This window comes from Thermobia domestica, chromosome 5 (genome assembly GCF_964235325.1).
Source record: "Thermobia domestica chromosome 5, izTheDome1.hap1.1, whole genome shotgun sequence".
Lineage (NCBI taxonomy): Eukaryota > Metazoa > Arthropoda > Insecta > Zygentoma > Lepismatidae > Thermobia > Thermobia domestica.
The window spans coordinates 212,662,195-212,679,607 of NC_137458.1; the positions used below are offsets into that span (position 1 = coordinate 212,662,195).

Consider the following 17,413-nt stretch of genomic DNA (forward strand, 5'->3'; position numbering starts at 1 on the left):
ATGGTGGATTTGAACATGGCCGCCATCAAGGCAACTCTTACCATAGACCTAATATTTATCCACCCGCTTTTTATTTAATTATTATCATTAACACAAAATTTACAAGGTGGGGTAAAGGACTAATACATATGCTGCAACAATATTTAATTTCCCTGTAACTTTTTACCAATTGCACGTAAATCAAAATTAACATCACCATTGTTCTTCTGATTAAATTCGCGCCTTAAATCATGTATCACATGACCCTATTCCTATTTTAAAAACTTAACCTTAATTCAAAATGGCGGATTTCAAGATGGCCGCCGTCAGTTATACCCTTACTATATGACTTCCCCCTAGTCCTAATATGTACCCATATATTTGTTATTCACCTTTTGTCGTTACAAGAGGTCTTACAGAGCTTTTACCTCCAACTGTATGAAGACTATTCTGTACTTCTATGTGATGTTCTGGTAGCTGTATCTCCTAAACCCCTGGAGCTTCGCACCTAAAACTTCACTGAAATACTGACCACATTTAGTACTACTTTCTCATATGTGTCTCAGTCAGCAACTCGATTCACCCAAACGTAAGGTTTACTTGTGAGACACAACCCTCCGATATGAGAACAGTGTTACTATTATTTTTTTTATCAATCAATCAATCGTCGCGATGCTATCTTCATTACTCTAACATATGCGCAGCTTCTTCACAAGATAGCTTATTAACATAAAATTACATGAATTAACTCCTTCTTAACATAATTCGGTTATAATATATGTTTACCTTATGTATGTTAAATGTAGATTTACTTTATAATTTTGATAGTGACTTCTAAATGGGTCCCGTCATTTCTAGTGTCGTTCACGGTTCATTGTAGGCAAGGGTAACAGTGGACCTGAAAAGGTAGGGGACGAATGACATTACGCCGTCCCCCGTGCCTATCTTTGCCCATTGAAACTTTTTAGGAAGAGGAGGGACGCCATAGATATATTTTTTTCGAAGTGGGGAAACGACGTTCTTCAGCATTCCGCTCTCACTTTTACCCTTAATTGTACGTATCCATGAGTACAAAGAAAACCATTGTTATACCGACTTCCCGTCTGCAGACAATAACCATAATCCCATCGAGATAAGTACAGAATACATCCCAATACAGCTAGAGAGTTGTTGTAGTGGTTAATTACGTAAATCTTTATTCGTCTATTATAATTCGTTTAGTAGGACCATGTTGAGCTGCAGATGGTAATTTGGAAATTAGGCTTTCTTCCTAGCCTGTACCCACATGTAGTTTGATGCATAGTTATAAAATGCATGTCAACTTAAAAATCTTATGTTTAGTGACCAGCATAACTACTTATATTGAATACAAAATCTATTTGATTTCAACTACTCTTTACTCAAATTGTATCCGTGACTTTTAAGTAAACTTTATTCTTATGATACAGAACGTGTTCAAACTTCTGAGGTACAAATGTCCACTTCTAGTCCTTCTGGTAAGAGGTAGGAGGTTTTGTACGAAGAATTATCAATATTACCATTATGTTTGTTGAATTTGATGTGTAATTATGTAACACATAGCGTACTCAGGCCGGTAGCCAGCCCCAAAAATGTAGGGGAGGCGGCAAAAGTTAGGGGGGCCGATCCAACCATATTATATTTCATCGCCATATTATAGTTCATTTGCAAACCTACTGTGAAAATTTTAGGGAGCCGGTAAAAATTTAGGGGGGCGGCCCCCCAGACCCCATTGAATAAGGACCTGCGCGTACTAGCTAAAATCTCTGTTCTTCGCAGGGGAAGAATAAGTTTAGGAAAAATTTGAATCGCCTTCCCCATTGGGATACATATTTCAATGAAAGTGTAATGATAAAATTACAGAAGACACTCTACCTTTGGTATAAATTTTGAAACACCCTACCTCCAGAATATGCCCTGTAATAATGAGCGCTCTACACCTGAGCTACCTCATCCTCTATGGATTAGGGGATTTTGTATCCTGTTTTTTTGAAGACTGTGCTAATGAACTCAATTAAGTTTTGTTCAAAGAAGTTACAAAACCATTATAACATTATAGGGTAAAACGTCACTGAATACAACTTATTTTAATTTTACGTGGCATGTTATAAGTTGTAGGCCACCATAAAGGGGATTAATGAAAGTGAAAGACTAAAAGAATTAGGAAAATAAGAATGTAGAGGGAAACAGGAGAACCCTGAGAAAACCCACGAACACGACGTTATCCATCACAAATTCACACGCCTGGGATTGAGCCGAGAGTCTCTTGCATCAGGGTTGAGCGCTCTAGCACTAAGCCACTGTGTTCTAGTGAATATATTTCTGATATAGTAAAACTGCCAACGAAAGCGAAAAATTATCCTAAATCTGTTCTTCATTTATTCAAACATTTGACAATTTGTATAAAAATAAAAAACGAAGAAGTTCAAGGTCTTGTGTATAGTAACAGTATGAACTACACTTTCTATATTAAAATTGTAATTATAACCAAATCTGTGTACAGCTACGCATTCATTCAGTTAGATTTTACTATTCATCTGGAATAGATATCAAAAGTTACCTATAGCAATGTATAAGAAAACTTATAATAAAATGTAAAAAAAAAAAAAAAAAAAAAAAAAAGGAACCAGAGACATCTAATGAAAAATCAGAAAAGCTCATATTAATCTGCATTCAACAATAAAAGCACATCAGAGAAAGCCACAAAAAATCGGAGACTCAAATAAAAGGGAGAAATGAATATATAAATCAATGAGAAACTGGTGACAAATATATTCACGATACATATCAGCTGCTCAGAATATGAAACCAAACTTCGAAAGAGAAGATAGCAAACCCACTCATGAAATTTAAGACTTAAGGAATCATGCGACCGGCTAATATCTTTGGATTAGCCTACAATTATCGATTTCCTATGATTCTACTTTATATTAAAAAAAAGGAAGTGAAGGTCGCTTCTATTTTAGGACAAGCCATGAAATCGAAGGAGGTGCTTGTCGACGTAGGCTTCCTCAGTTAAATATTCTAAAAAGGCTGCGCGGATTTCAAAGCTGAATGGGAAAGTGGGTAGAACGAGGAAAATTTTTCGCCCGATCAGGTATCAAACCTGGACTCCTAGTTGCATGTAGACGCCTGAACAGTTCCTCTACTGCAACTCTATTTTGTTTTATATTATCTTCCCACTTTCTTTTTCCGTCTACCTAAAGGTTTCTTCCACTAGGCCTTCCACTAGGCACCCCATGGGTATTACACATGCGAGCATCTTGAACATCTCGACTTCATTATATGTATAAAATTTGGTGATCTGTGATTATTCTAAAGTTTATTGTTCCGTAGCTTTATATATGCACTCGTTTGTTCTTTTCTTATAACGCCAAATATTTTTCTTACCATTTCGTTGTCTAAAGCTCTGAGTCTCTGCTTATAAGCTATCAACTTTTGCATCCATACAATAGGTAGCATTAAGCTTTTATAAATTATAAGTTGAAATCTAGCATTCTTTTTCAGCTCCGAGGCCTACAGTTTGTGGTGGAATCCGGACAACTATTATGCATTCAAATTTTAACGATTTTTCACCGAGAATCGAATCTGGGACCACATGCGCTAGTCATAGACTAGAGAGAAGAGCTATAAATTTTTATCTTTTAGTTTTTCAATATAAGTCGCAATAATTAAATGTTTTGTACGGAGTGGTAACACACATTTCTTGCCACTAATCGTTTCTCATTAATAATTTCTCGCCGTATATTTTTAGTTCAACTTGACTTCGTTTTTACATGGAAGTGCGTCGAGACCGTAATACGACAAATTGTGGATGCGTTAAAATATTAAATACTTTTGATAAAGTGGATACTTTCAAATATTTAGGATCAATATTAACAGACGAAAATCATATTCATGAAGAAATTAAATGTCGACTAAAAGCAGGGAATCGTGTTTATATTCGGTTCAAAATCTCTTGTCGTCGCGAACTCTGTCGAGGAATTTGAAGCTTAAAATATATAAAACGATAATCATGCCTGTTGTTCTGTATGGTTGCGAAACATGGTCACTTACTCTGAGGGAAGAACATAGATTGAAAGTATTTGGAGAACAAGATCCTGAGACGAATATTCGGAGCCAAGAGGAACGGGAATGGGGAATGGCGGAAACTTCATAACGAGAAACTACATAATTTATACGGTTTACCCAACATTGTTAGGGTCGTCAAGTCTAGGAGTCTTAGGTGGGCAGGTCATGTAGCTAGAATGGAAGAAAGTAGAAACGCTTTCAAAGTCTTGACTGGAAGACCAATCGGAAAACGACCATTAGGAAGACCTAGACGCAGATGGAAGGACAATATCAAGATAGATCTCGCAGAGGTAGGAATACAAAGTAGCAACTGGATCCAATTGGCTAAGGATAGAAGTAAGTGGAGAGCTTTTGTGAACATGGCATTGAAATCTTTGGGTTCCATAGAGTTAGTTAGTTAGCATTATAATATATACTTAAGGAAATATTTAAATTTATTCATATCCTCTGTATTTTTGTTATTGAATTTTACTTACTTGTTAGTTTATTACCATGCTCTTCATCTTGTCCACATTTACTTCGAAGAGCTTCTTCATGGCTGTGTGTGAAACGTAAATGTCTTTGGCGTGGGAGACCCAGGTTCGATTCCCGGCATGGTCTCATATGGTTCGGAGCCCACATTAAGCTTTAGGTTCATGTCTCATGTAGCCTCACTGCTGAACTGGAAACTAAACTCAAATCCAATCCAATCCAACATTTACTTCAAGACCAATCTCTACATGCTACCAGAGGAATATTTTACGTTTTCTTGTAATCTCTTATCAAAGATTCTCTCTTCATTATGAGAAATAATGTAATGAAAAGAGCTTTGGTAGCTTTAATAATAATTGGTAGCTTTTCAGGGACGTCACATCAGTAAAGGTTAAACTTTTATCTCTTCAAACTAAGGGAAGGAAACTTACTAATGCACTTATTCTTATATATTGAAATTAGAACATCATGTAAGGTTTGTTCCTTTAGTTTGAAGAGATAAAAGTTTAATATTTATTGATGTGAATTCCGTCAGGAGTCGTCACTGCTCTAAACGCTGAAAATACCCGTAATTTTAAAACAGTCGTATATTGAAATAATATTTTCGAGTGTACTTTTATCCGAACAAATTCAAATTAAATCGATTATATACATTGCGTGGTACTCCTTGTATGTTAACATTGATAGTATCGTTGTGTTTATAGGAACTCCTTACTAGTGTTTCTCCAAGGTATTGGAAGGGGGACCGAAAAGAAACCGGACTTTTGCTAAAAAAATAATTTATTAAGTTTTTCTGTTTCTTTTCTCATTTTTAATTTTTTTTTTTACAAAATTCTTTCCATCTTCAAATTACTCTCCATTAGATGAGATGCACTTCCCCGATCTTCTTTCTGACTGAAGCATTTATGGAACTCTTTAACTTTGATATCGTCCAGTGCTCTCTGCGAAGCTCTTTTTACAGCCTACATGTCATTAAAATACTTCCCTTTTTAGATTGTTTTTTTATTCTCAGCAACAGATAAAGTCGTATGGGGCTTGAGCTAGCAAATCCAGACCTTGGAGGGTGGAGAACGAAAGCCCATCCCTCAAAGCCCAAATATCCTGATTCTGTGTGAGGAGGCGAGGAAGAAGCTTAGCGGAAACACGACTCATTTGCAAATCCTCAGTCAAAATCCCTAGCACGAGCTCCAACTTTCCTGTCTGTTTCGAAATTTCTTCGATTATGAAACGACGATCCACGTTAATTTTTTTTGGGGGGGGGGGAGTTAAAATCTTTTCATCGTTTCGAGGTGATAAAGGGCACCCTGAACAAGCATGATTTTCAACACTCATCTTACCACGTTTAAAGCACCCAAACCACTGGAAACTTGTGTTGGGCTCATACCATCCTTCTTGAAAGCCTGTTGAAACAGTTGGTAAGCTTACGTTGCCGATTTTTCATGCAGGAAGCAAAATTTCAAACACAATCTTCGTTCCTTTAAACCTGCCATAACGATTTCGCAGGCTGCAAATGAGAAAAAGAAAAACTACTGGGAAGGTCTCTACAGGACCCACCTAGCGGAAGAACTCTCTACTACGCCTAGTAACGTTTTCAATACAGTTTCTTTCGGATCCCCCTCATACTTCCGAGGACTGTGCTTCTTTCCCACCGACTGCTCTTTGCAGTTAAGATAATTAAATTACGATTATGTATCAGTCTTGTACAAGGCACCTTCTTGAGTAAATATTTTCCAGTGCAACCCCTCACATTTTAATTTTGCTATTCCGTACTTTTTTTTTTTTTTTGCAAGAAAGTCTGCTTCTTACATCAGACTTAAACTTTGATTTGTGTTTTTCTGGTACCAAATAAGGAGTGACAGTTAAACTGCTTTCTTATATTGTAGTATAATTACAAATTTCAAATATATAGTGAGTGAGCAGCAGCGCAAATCCATCTTCAACATTAGGGGGACGGGTAAGACCGGACCCATTTTTTAAACCAATGTTCAAAATATTTATGAAGTTGGAAAACAATACTGTGGAGGATCAGGGGAGCAGAGTTGTCTTCAATATTGTAAGGCGGGAAGATTTGAGGCTTATTCTGAGGAGGATATGAGACTCATATTACGGTAGATGAATTTGATTTCTGAATTGAACCTGTTGTATATTATATTTCATTCGATGTAGATGAAGTAGTGGTACGTATCAGTATTACAAATCAGTGCCGTGAACACATTCTGAAATCTGAATACATGCATACTTATAATTGGTATGTTTCTACTTAAAAAAAAAAAAAACTTCAAATCGGATTATCGGGGGAACAGTTCCTGCAGTTCCAAGATTTGGGGACATGTTCCCCTCATCTCCCCGGATTTGCGCTAGTGTGAATGAGCATTTGAAAATCTAATAATCTTATACAAACCTCCACGTTTTCATGAGCAGAGCTGTATACGTAACACAAAACCCCATGTGTCTCGTCCACTTTGTAGCAATACAGGAGTACAAATCCAAGACAGGAAAGATGGCTCCCATCTAAAAAAACGATACAAAAAACAGCATTAGTATAGAACATAAACTACGCTTTTTTTTTGCATTCAGGCTAATGACAAGAATTCAGCATATTACTCTTACACCGTATTATCATTGTTTCCGAATTTTTATAAAGTGCTTTTTTAAGTAATCTCTAAATGCTTTCAAACAATGGGTCAACAGGAAATCAAACCCGTGACTATATGCACCAAAGGCAGGTACTTTGCTAACTATTTGACTGTAGATGCACAAAACATAATGTATAAATAAATGTTCATTACGCTTATTTATTTGAGAAAATGGTTGTATAAAATGAAATGAAATCTTTCAATTAAATGTCCTACAATTAAATGTCCTCTTTTGGATAAGGGAGACAATGATTAAAGCAAGTGAATGATGATGGACGAATTGGTGTAAGGATGAAGTGGGAGGAAATGGAAGTACCCTGGGAAAACCCACGGACACGATGTTAATGGAAATGCATTTGTCGTTAGGAAAGCAAGTCTTATTAGACCAGATACAGTATATTTGGTTGGTGTGTTTGAAATGCCTATTGACACGTGTCATATTCAAAGCCCCTCCCTCCCCTGAAAATAGAAAAGAAACTAACCCTAAGTCAATTAGGTCCTATAATAATAATTTTATCGATAAATTTCCTATTTTAGTATTTTTTTTCAGTTATTAGTCAAAGTACTTTCCGGCTACAAACACATATTTTGCCATCATTTAGTCAATGATTAGGTTTCATGGCGAAAGAAGCCTGAAATCTATGATATGAAGTCGTCCTCAATTACGCATTGTACCACCAAGTCACCAAGAATGTTGTCCCCTGCCAAGAATTAGTGAAGATGCCAGAACAGGTGGTAGTCGGTGGTAGAGACTTAAGAAGAATATAGATAGTGAGGAAAGGTTTCGCACAGCAATTCCTGGAAAGTCTGCACCGTCCTTTGAGCGACATGTGGACGTTCATTGACGTGCAATACGAGGACACCATATTTACTGACCATTGCTTGGCGCTTGCGAACAAGTTTGCTGTGCATTTCATGGAGTTTTCCACTGTAACGACCCGCAGTTCTGGTTTCGCCTCATCACAGAAAGATATGACGAAATCCCCAAAGACTGCCATACCAGGAACTTCTGTGGTTGGAGAGGTGGTTTTTTTGGGAACTGTCCTGGATGTTGATCACGATCCAACCACTGTCCTAATTGTTTATGATTGTCATAGGAGATATATTTTTTCAGGAAAAGTGACAAACCTATGCAGGAAACTTTCCTAGAGATTCCAATACTGAGAATTGCATAACCCCAGACTGTGATGCTTATTAGCTGGTGTCAACATGTGTCACCTGAGTCCAACTGTGATTGTAGGGCTCATTTAACCATATCAATTGCACGGAGCTTCCGAACGGCAATGGTGTGATGTTTTTGTCTAACTCATCTGTGCTTGAAAGTACAGTTTCCAATGATCAGGTTTCAACGATGTTCCTGAAGAGCTGATCAGCACATGGTTGGTAGGTAGCTGCGAGGCTAATTTTTAAATGTTGTGTGACTGGCACCATATTTCACAAACCAACGTCGAATGGTGCATTCATTCAACATTCTTGCTTGACCCAAATGTACTGTTAACGGTTTTTACAATTTTAATTAAATTATATAGGTTTGTTATTTTCTTGGCTGCGAGTTTGACATGCCTGATCTTCAGGAACAAAGAACGCGTTATTGTGCTGAAAGGATAAACACCCGGAAAGATTTGAAGAATTTTGATGAATTCAGCTTAAAATCAGTCAAAAGTTTTATATAGACAGTTTAATTTCGTAAACTTTATCAGCAAACTTGTAAGAGGAAGTTTTCAAATGTTATTCAAATTCTTAAGTTAATTTTTGTTATAAAAACGAGTTTTCTATAAGTGAGTGCATACATATAATTCGTACATTATGTTAAACTTCTTTGAAATACCTGGCATATACACGACCAAGATAAAATAAAGGGACACATATCAGTTATAATCATTATTCGAGATACTAAAAATTAATTTAAAGCAGAAATTTTGGGCAAAGATATAATTTACTTTATTCTCTATCGAGTTATTTCAATTATTCAAATGTGCATGCTATATTCCAGAAGATATAGTATTATTCCAGAAGATAAAGTAAAAAACATACACGTCAAGGAGATACTTAACTTCGAGTACTGATGTGTTATAAGGTGGGTTTTCGTTGTTATAGGGTGATATACAATGATAAAATCATTTAAAGAGACGAAAAATTAATTTAAACTTTGAGCGTGGGCTAGGATTTCAGATCTATCAAAATATCACCATTTTACATCAAAAGTATTAGCATACTTTATATTACAAGTAATAAGCTCTCTGATTAGTAGAAAACATTATCCTGAATTGATTTTTTTAGCAAACCTTTATTATAAGTACTTAACGTTTAATACAGTTTTTCTTTGCATTTGTTTTCCCATGCCTTGTTGTGAATGGTAATCAGTAACTTTTATGTTGCGAAAATTGGACTAAATCTAAACCCTCTTTCAATGAACAGTAACTTGGAAACAAAAGTCTCCACAGGAAAATGCATAGTTGGAAAAAAATATTACAAATTCTAACGAATTAAAATTAAAGTTATGAGAAACATGAATAATTAAGGACGATAAACCCTTTCCTTAAAAAAAAAAAAAAAAAAAAAATCACATACACAATCCACTTGTTTAAAATGTTACAGTCTTCCGAAACTTTACAGTGCAACGCCTACGTTGCTATGCAACCATAATCACGCGAAAGAATGTGTGGTTGCCTATAAGCATGTCACTACCGTAATTAACCCAGCATTCGTTGAGGTACTTCGTTCTCCAAAGATTAGCATCAGATCCTAAAGAAATTTACACGGGACCGCCAAGAAGGCGTATTGTTTTTAACAAGAACAACAACAAAAAGAATAATCAAAATCGGTTCACCTATGTCGAAGTTTGGCGTGAACATACTAAGAAAACTATTATATACTATATAAACGGTTTGAATTGCGAGCTCTTTTAAAGTCGGTTAAAATATAATGCTAGAAAAAAATAATTAAAATTAAAATTAAGTTCAAAATTAATTGAATAAAATTAAAATTAAAAAATGACCATTTATAATACTATGTAAGGAGAACTGCCTTGAGTTGTAAACATTAATGTAAAATTTAGTAGATAAAGTTGGAACCTAGGAAAACCATTATTTTGAAAAGTTACTACTTTATATACATAGTATTAAAACATAGTAACTACACATAGTACATATCATTTCAGTATCATTTCATTGCAGAATGTCTATTTCACATGGATTTTGAAAAGAAAAATAACGATTAACTTTCTTATCGTTACGAATCTTTTCTAACGACTATCAATTAAAAACTAACTTCTTGAAAGTTTTGATTGATTAATTAAAAATTAACAAATTTTAATTAATTAATATAATTGTTAATTTTGTAACGGATCAATTACCAGACTGGGAAAATATTTCACAAGCTTACTAAGGAAATCAAAGTCTACCTCAATGCCAAGTTTGATCAAGATCGGATAAGTTGAGTAGCTAATAGGGATTCCTTGCTAGGGAGTATCTAAGTAAACTGCTTAGCATACTTTAATGAAATGTGTACTAAAGTCATTATAGACAAAATCACTATGACATTACCGTTACTTTCGGCACTCACTCAGAAATCAGTATTCAAAGACAATTTCACTAGTACGTAAATCACTTGAATGAGTCGCTAATCATACTAGAGGGAACCAAGTTCAGAAGAGTTTGTTTATATTTTAATGGAAAACTGATTCTGTAGTGTATAGCACTGATAGGTTCGATTGTGAATTCGCTATGCTACATCAAATCTGCAATCTTTCGTCTGTGAGATTTCTGAAATTTCATGCCTATGCGAATCAGTAGCACTTCTTCAGCTGGTAGAAACAGGTTCAACATATTATGACGGAATGGTGATAAAAGAATATTTTTAAAACGTGAGTTAGAAGAGTCAGGTTATTTTCGGACTGACTCTACATTTTAGGGCAATGTGTTTATTTTACGTACATTAAACAAAACATTAGACTAATAATTTATGACATTATTTAAAGAAATTAAAAGTTAAGGTACACTCGCATTCTTATTGGGATACCCGCCTCTTAGACAAAGTATAACTTTCAGAGCAGGAGGCTCAAGTATTGATTCAGTCAGATGTAAGAAAATTAAGTAGTGTTATTATTTTAACTAGTATATAATAGGCAAAAGCTATCGGAAGCTCGAATCGCATTCTACTTGTCAATTCTAATTCTGTATGTAGACATTCTAATATTTGTGTGTGGGGGGGGGGGGGGAATGAGAACAGAATAGACGGAAAGAGGTTTCCTTTTAAATACTGATTGTATGTCAAGCCTTCCTAAGTATAATAGTAAATATAATAGCTTTTTAAAACATTAAAAACTGAACTAGAAATGAACAAATTCAAACAAATGTTTCAGCTGATGAAAACGCAAGTTGATGAGTGCTACCGAACAAGCGTGTTTTTTCTTTTGGACAACACAAATTCATAAGGGAAGGAAATTAATTTTAAATGCATAATGTATAGACAATACATGGTATTTTACTCAAGACTTTTGTATAAGTTTCCTGAAATTTTACCGCTTCTAATAGGCTGTCACCGCTACACCGATCAACTGTATGATTTATCTCGTTCTTTATGTATCTGGCTGCATATTTAATAAAAATCAGAGAGAGATACACAAATCGCTAAGGATAATTTATAGTATATATAAAATTATGTACATATACCCCTCTATCTAGAATGAATTTAAAAATAAAGTAAATACATTATTAGGGGTGGCTTGAATATAAGTAATGAAACATAAACAATACACTATAGCATGACATTATAATAAGGAATAATTACGGTAAACCTTAACCTAGATGAACATTTATTCTGGAAAGTTAACCATAAATTAGTGAATATTTAATTGATTCTTCTTAAAACATCTTTATTTTACAGTAGGGTGTTCGAATTTTAGATTGCAGTATATAAAACTACTGTTGCTAGTTTTTTACAAATTTACGCTTAATAGATGAGCAAAAGCCACAGTTAAACCTGTGAATTTCAAGAAGAGTGAAAAAATCAATAGAAAGAAAAAATAATAGTATCTAATTACTTTCCTTTCTATATGACATATAACTAAAACGATATACTCATAGTACATATAACTTTCGTATTATTAACATTGATAGGCAATTGAGTTTGCAAAATTATACATATATTTGATCGATATCAACTTTTAGCCGCCCACTCTTTTTTTTCTTGTTTGGTCAAAGTGTGTTCTTTATATTTTCTGCACTTTTTCATTCATCTTCGAAAAATATCGATTCTTTTTTTAAAAAACTATCAGCATGTCATGTTGGGTAATATATTACAGTACTGGTATTATAGGTAATAAATCCATTTATATCATCCTCTTTAAGTTTGAAAATGTTTGAATAATAAATAGTAAATTGCCAAATATCTTCATTGGATGAGATACAATATTTGTTTGCCAGATGTGGAGATTAGTACTTAAACTTTTGATGCTAATTTGAAATAATGAAGATCAAATAATTGTTTCTTGGCAGTTTTCATGGCATTTTTAATCCGACTACAAGCTTGAGTCCTAGTACATATTTGTTTCAGCGTCAATATTATTTGACTCTTTACCTTTACAAACTGTTAACCGAAATTGTTGTTAAATAACTGTCGATGCGTTAACAGACTTTAAGTTGTTTGTTCACATCACCAGCGGAATGTACAAAGCTTAGCTGGCAAGTATTGATTGATTTTCAAGATTCTTTCTAGCACTTTGAAGGATAACTCCAATTGCACTGCAAAGGTTATCATTTTGCAATCAGGACTTATTCGTGTTCAGTTTCACTACAGTATCCTCAAAGAAGTTCACTATTTTCAAAGAAAGTTGAACTCATTTACTTTACTAGGCTCGCGACCACTAAGGACTCGTCCTCAAGCTTGTAGTTAGGGGTGACCAGGATGGTCCACCGTGCGACCAGCTTGGGCCCCTCTGAAACTTTCAGTTGTTTATTAGTATGTGTGTATATGGACTCAAATCATCTCCCCAAAAATGATCTCGATCCGCTCTCTTAATGTTGTGGCTACGGGCTTACTAGCCTCCTTGTAAAATGGGGCTCGCATTCCTCGTGATTGCGCACACGAAACTCACTCGAACATTTCATCTGTCTCGCTATCACATTATAGGGCTGGTGCTAAATTTTTCAGCTCGAGACCGATTAAGGGCGAGAGCGACGTTTGCGAGTTTGTACGTACATGTGCAGTCATCAAGTATTGATGATTTCCACTTAGCGTCACTTCTCGATAACTCATCTTTATTAAGATCATGCAAGTGGGACTTTAAGATTGTAATATTAGTACGCCCAATACTTCAAAGGATAACTTTTGAAAGAAAGCAAATTTTTAAATTCTGTATTTTGCAATAGATAGATAGAGCGAATATCTCTGTAAAGTTCGTTAATAGAGTCAATTTGTTAACTACTTCATGGGTAACGGTGACTTTAAGGTATCTATCCGAGTCCCATTTTCTACTAAAGAAAAATTAATGTATAATTCTAGGCTACTAGAAGTTGCATATTGCGCTGAAAAGATTGCAGCAAATATCTTGCAAGAGCTGAAATCTACCGAAAGAAATTAAAAATTCTAGAAATAGAAACAAATATACTTTTTCGCATTATTCTTTTTAAAGTTTTTAGCACAATTTTTAATGTCGCAAAATATTTTACCACCATTGTCTACAAGAATGAATTTGCGCACGAATCATAGTTCTTGCTTGATGTATCCTTTTGCATGCTTATGCACAATGCATGCCGTTGCATCTTACTGCATGCTGTATCAAGAGCATCCTGTTGCATGCTCTTGATACATGGGACGCGGGTTTGATTCCTGTCAGGGGAACCACTTTCGTTTGACCTCCCCGTCGTGAACGAACTGGGGAGCTGCCTCAACTAAGAAACAATAAGCTTCGGTTATAGAAACCAAAACGTAATGGCGTCGGTAGCCGGCCACGTATTCTCCAGTTGAATGTGGACTTTCTCACCCGCCATAGTGGTTGTTTTATGGATATAGAAAATTTTCCTATCAGAAAGTTTAATTCATATACAGTATTGTATGATCTGCGGGATTAAATCAGAATTTGTAATATTTTTGAATACCCTACGGTTGTTTACTATTTTTGTGGTCCTTAAAATTAGGGTAAATTCGGCAGCAGTAGGGTAAAAAAATGCAACTTACTCTTATACTGCTACCTGAAGATAGAACAAGTGAGTAAACTATACTTACGTAATTATTCCTGATCTACTATTAACCAGAAGATACTTACTTCAAGGTACATGATGGAACATCCGAGAAGAGTAATGCTTAGAAATATTGGGCTAGCAACTTTGAATACTTTTATCCTCCGATGATTGTAAACATAACCAATCAAACCAAGCGTGAAGAAGACACATGCTACTGAGATAGTGAGAAGAGAGATCCTGGAATGAAATAAACAAAAATAAATATAGTAGAACATTTGCAAGAAACATCCTACAAATATTTTGCTTTGTTTGTGGAAACAGAAAGCACTTAAAATATGTCTGCAACAGTACTTTCTGGATATTCGAAAAATTAGAGCTATCCGTGAAAGTACGAAGTAATAATATTCATAACCTGAAAATGTTAATATTGCATGCTAAAGGTTAGTTCAACTTTACTTTGGTCACATTTTCTCATGAAATTATAATAATCAATATATGGTACGACGTTGTGAAATAAAAAAATAATTGAATAGCCATTTCATAGTGGCATTTTTTTTTTGGCATATAGGAGCTTTGTTCAAGCTATTTGAGTACGTAGTGGGAGGAGGTACAGTGGATCAGTGGAAGGGCATTCACTTCTAGTGAGAGGGGTACCTGCACTACCCCAGGCATGTGATGGGAGTTTGTGGTGGACAACATGGCGTCCGTGGATTTTATTGAGATTCTTCCGTTCCATCCCACATTTTTCATTCACCAATTCTCTCATGTTCACCTACTTTCATTAATCATTCGTCTCCATTAGCATACAGGATTTTGTATGCTAATTGTGGGAAGTAAAACTACATTTCATCTTATTTTATTGCATGGGCACTTCCGAGTGACATTTCGTCTTCCAACATTTTCAATATTGCATCTGTTTTTTTTCCTTCATTAGTTCAGATTAGAAAAACCCCTCATCATGTCAGACTGAAATCACTGAATACACTGTATTATCTACAATACAAGACCAAACACTTTCAAGAGTAAATTACAAGCGAATTAACAACAAATTATAAAAGAACAATAAGGATGATTTTCATAAAGGCCAAACTAGAAATATTTCGTGACGAGCACTTAATGAGAAAAGCCTGGAGGAAATTCAAATAGTAATACTATGTATGAAATGGAGGGAAGAGATGCAAAACTTGAAGATCTTTTTGCTTACTTGTTAGTGGATTACAAGTAGCTTGAGCGTTAGAAGAAGATAAACAAAATATACAAACTGCTGCTTAACATCGTATTTTTAATACCTACAATACATAAACAAACAATTTATTCTAAAAACTATAAATTTATAATTGGTAACGAACGATATGCTTTTTAGCGCCAAAAAAGTTTTTTTCCTCTTTTCTCAAAAACGGCTCATGACAATTTACCCTCAAAAATCCATATTTGTTTAGTTCGATGTGATCTATTAACTGTTACGCGTTAATTTTATACTTCTTTTGTTACCAATATTAACATTTTTGTAAAATTTTGTTTATATGGTTCCTGGTTTTGCTATTTATATCGAGCAAATCGCCAGCTTTCTTCGTCACTGGGAAAGTGCGTCAGCGCTCCATGGTTTCGTTTGATAATATTTTAGTCGTTTCTAAGTAGGGGAGAAATTACTCTATTTCACAGACTCACTAAAATGTAAGGACATCAATGTTTCACATAGACACATTGAAGTGTCTATGTGAAATGTGATGCACTTGTATTACCTTATTTAAGTATTCTGTTAATTGGAAGATCTGCTAAAACTAACTTGGTTTTGTTTCACACACTATATTTTCAGCCGTATTTTCTCTCAGAAAGCCAATTTTCCAATCATTTCGTCTTCTCCTTGTCGATTATCTTCAATACTATTCTTACTGTACATTCTTTTGGGGGCACGGTGGCTCAGTGGTAGAGCGCTTACCTCTTGCGCGTGGGGGTCCTGGTTCGATTCCCGCCAAGTAAGTTTCTGGTGGATAACATCGTGTTTGTATTTTTACTCAGGATACTCCCGTTTTCATTCGCTTGCCTTAGTCGTACTCCTTAGCCTGAAGGGTATAACTGTGGAACGTTAAACTGAAAGAAAAAAATATGCGTTCTTTTAATCGATCGTCATTTCATTGTGCATGAAATACCTGAAGAATTATTTAACCACTGAGTCTCTTCAGTGGCCTAGCGAACGAAATAACACAGTGTTTTCATTGTAGACACCATGAATATACTTTCTCTGTATATATTATTTTAAATTAAAGGAAACGTTGTATTATTTAATATATGTAGTTTGGAAATCCTTTTGCAGCTGGATTTTCCCGTTGTTTATACCTCTACGTCTCTCCGTAAGTCTCTCAGTCCCCTTCCTAGCATTTTCAAAGATGAAGGTGGGGTAGTAAAATGGGATCATTTCTAACTAGATTTCGCGTACTCGCTTTTGTCTTTAATGCGAATAGTCCCGGGTTCGATTCTCAGTGGTGATTCGGACAAAAAGTGTAACAACTTTTTCAGACCAGCCATCCTGAGTGAGATTTTTCTTGGATTTTTCAAATTCACACTTGACAAATGTCCGAAAGGTACAGTTCGAAACATAGAAAATGTTACAAAAAGTTTAAGTCCAACTTAGGAACAAACTCTTGCGCCGTGTGATTATGCATTCCGAAATACAGTTCCCTTCTACTACTTACTTCCGGTATTCAATCCAAGTCATCCCCTCCTCCGGCTCCCCTTGTCTAAAGCGGTGTGTGACGTAATGTACTATTTCCATTCAGACGAAAAAAAGAAACAGGAACCAGTTTACAAGGTTTATCCCTCTAAAACCGTCTGTTTCATTCGTTGTTCTGAAATGCCTTTCTAGAGCCTGAATAAAACAAAACCTCACAAAATGTTCCCGTAGCTTCATAAACCTCCTTATTTGATTTCGGTCCCTTCTTCGAAGGCTGCATGTGAATTCTATGGAAATTGTTAATCATGGCAGTAGGTTTTGTGCTTCCCAAAGTCTGTAATGCGGGCGCAGAGCTATAAAAACTACTGACAGAAATGAGTGTT

The 17,413-nt window shown here is 35.3% G+C and overlaps 1 protein-coding gene across 1 annotated transcript in view; it reads right to left on the reverse strand.

Moving 5' to 3' along the window:
• LOC145686391 (putative G-protein coupled receptor CG31760) overlaps positions 1–17,413 on the reverse strand; it is an 890,751-nt gene that overhangs the window by 41,839 nt on the left and 831,499 nt on the right. Inside the window, exons 9-10 of the mRNA XM_081759667.1 lie at positions 14,443–14,596; positions 6,941–7,050 (exon numbers count right to left, since the gene is read on the reverse strand). Coding sequence (XP_081615793.1) covers positions 6,941–7,050; positions 14,443–14,596 — 264 coding nt within the window. The remainder of the gene's footprint in view (positions 1–6,940; positions 7,051–14,442; positions 14,597–17,413) is intronic.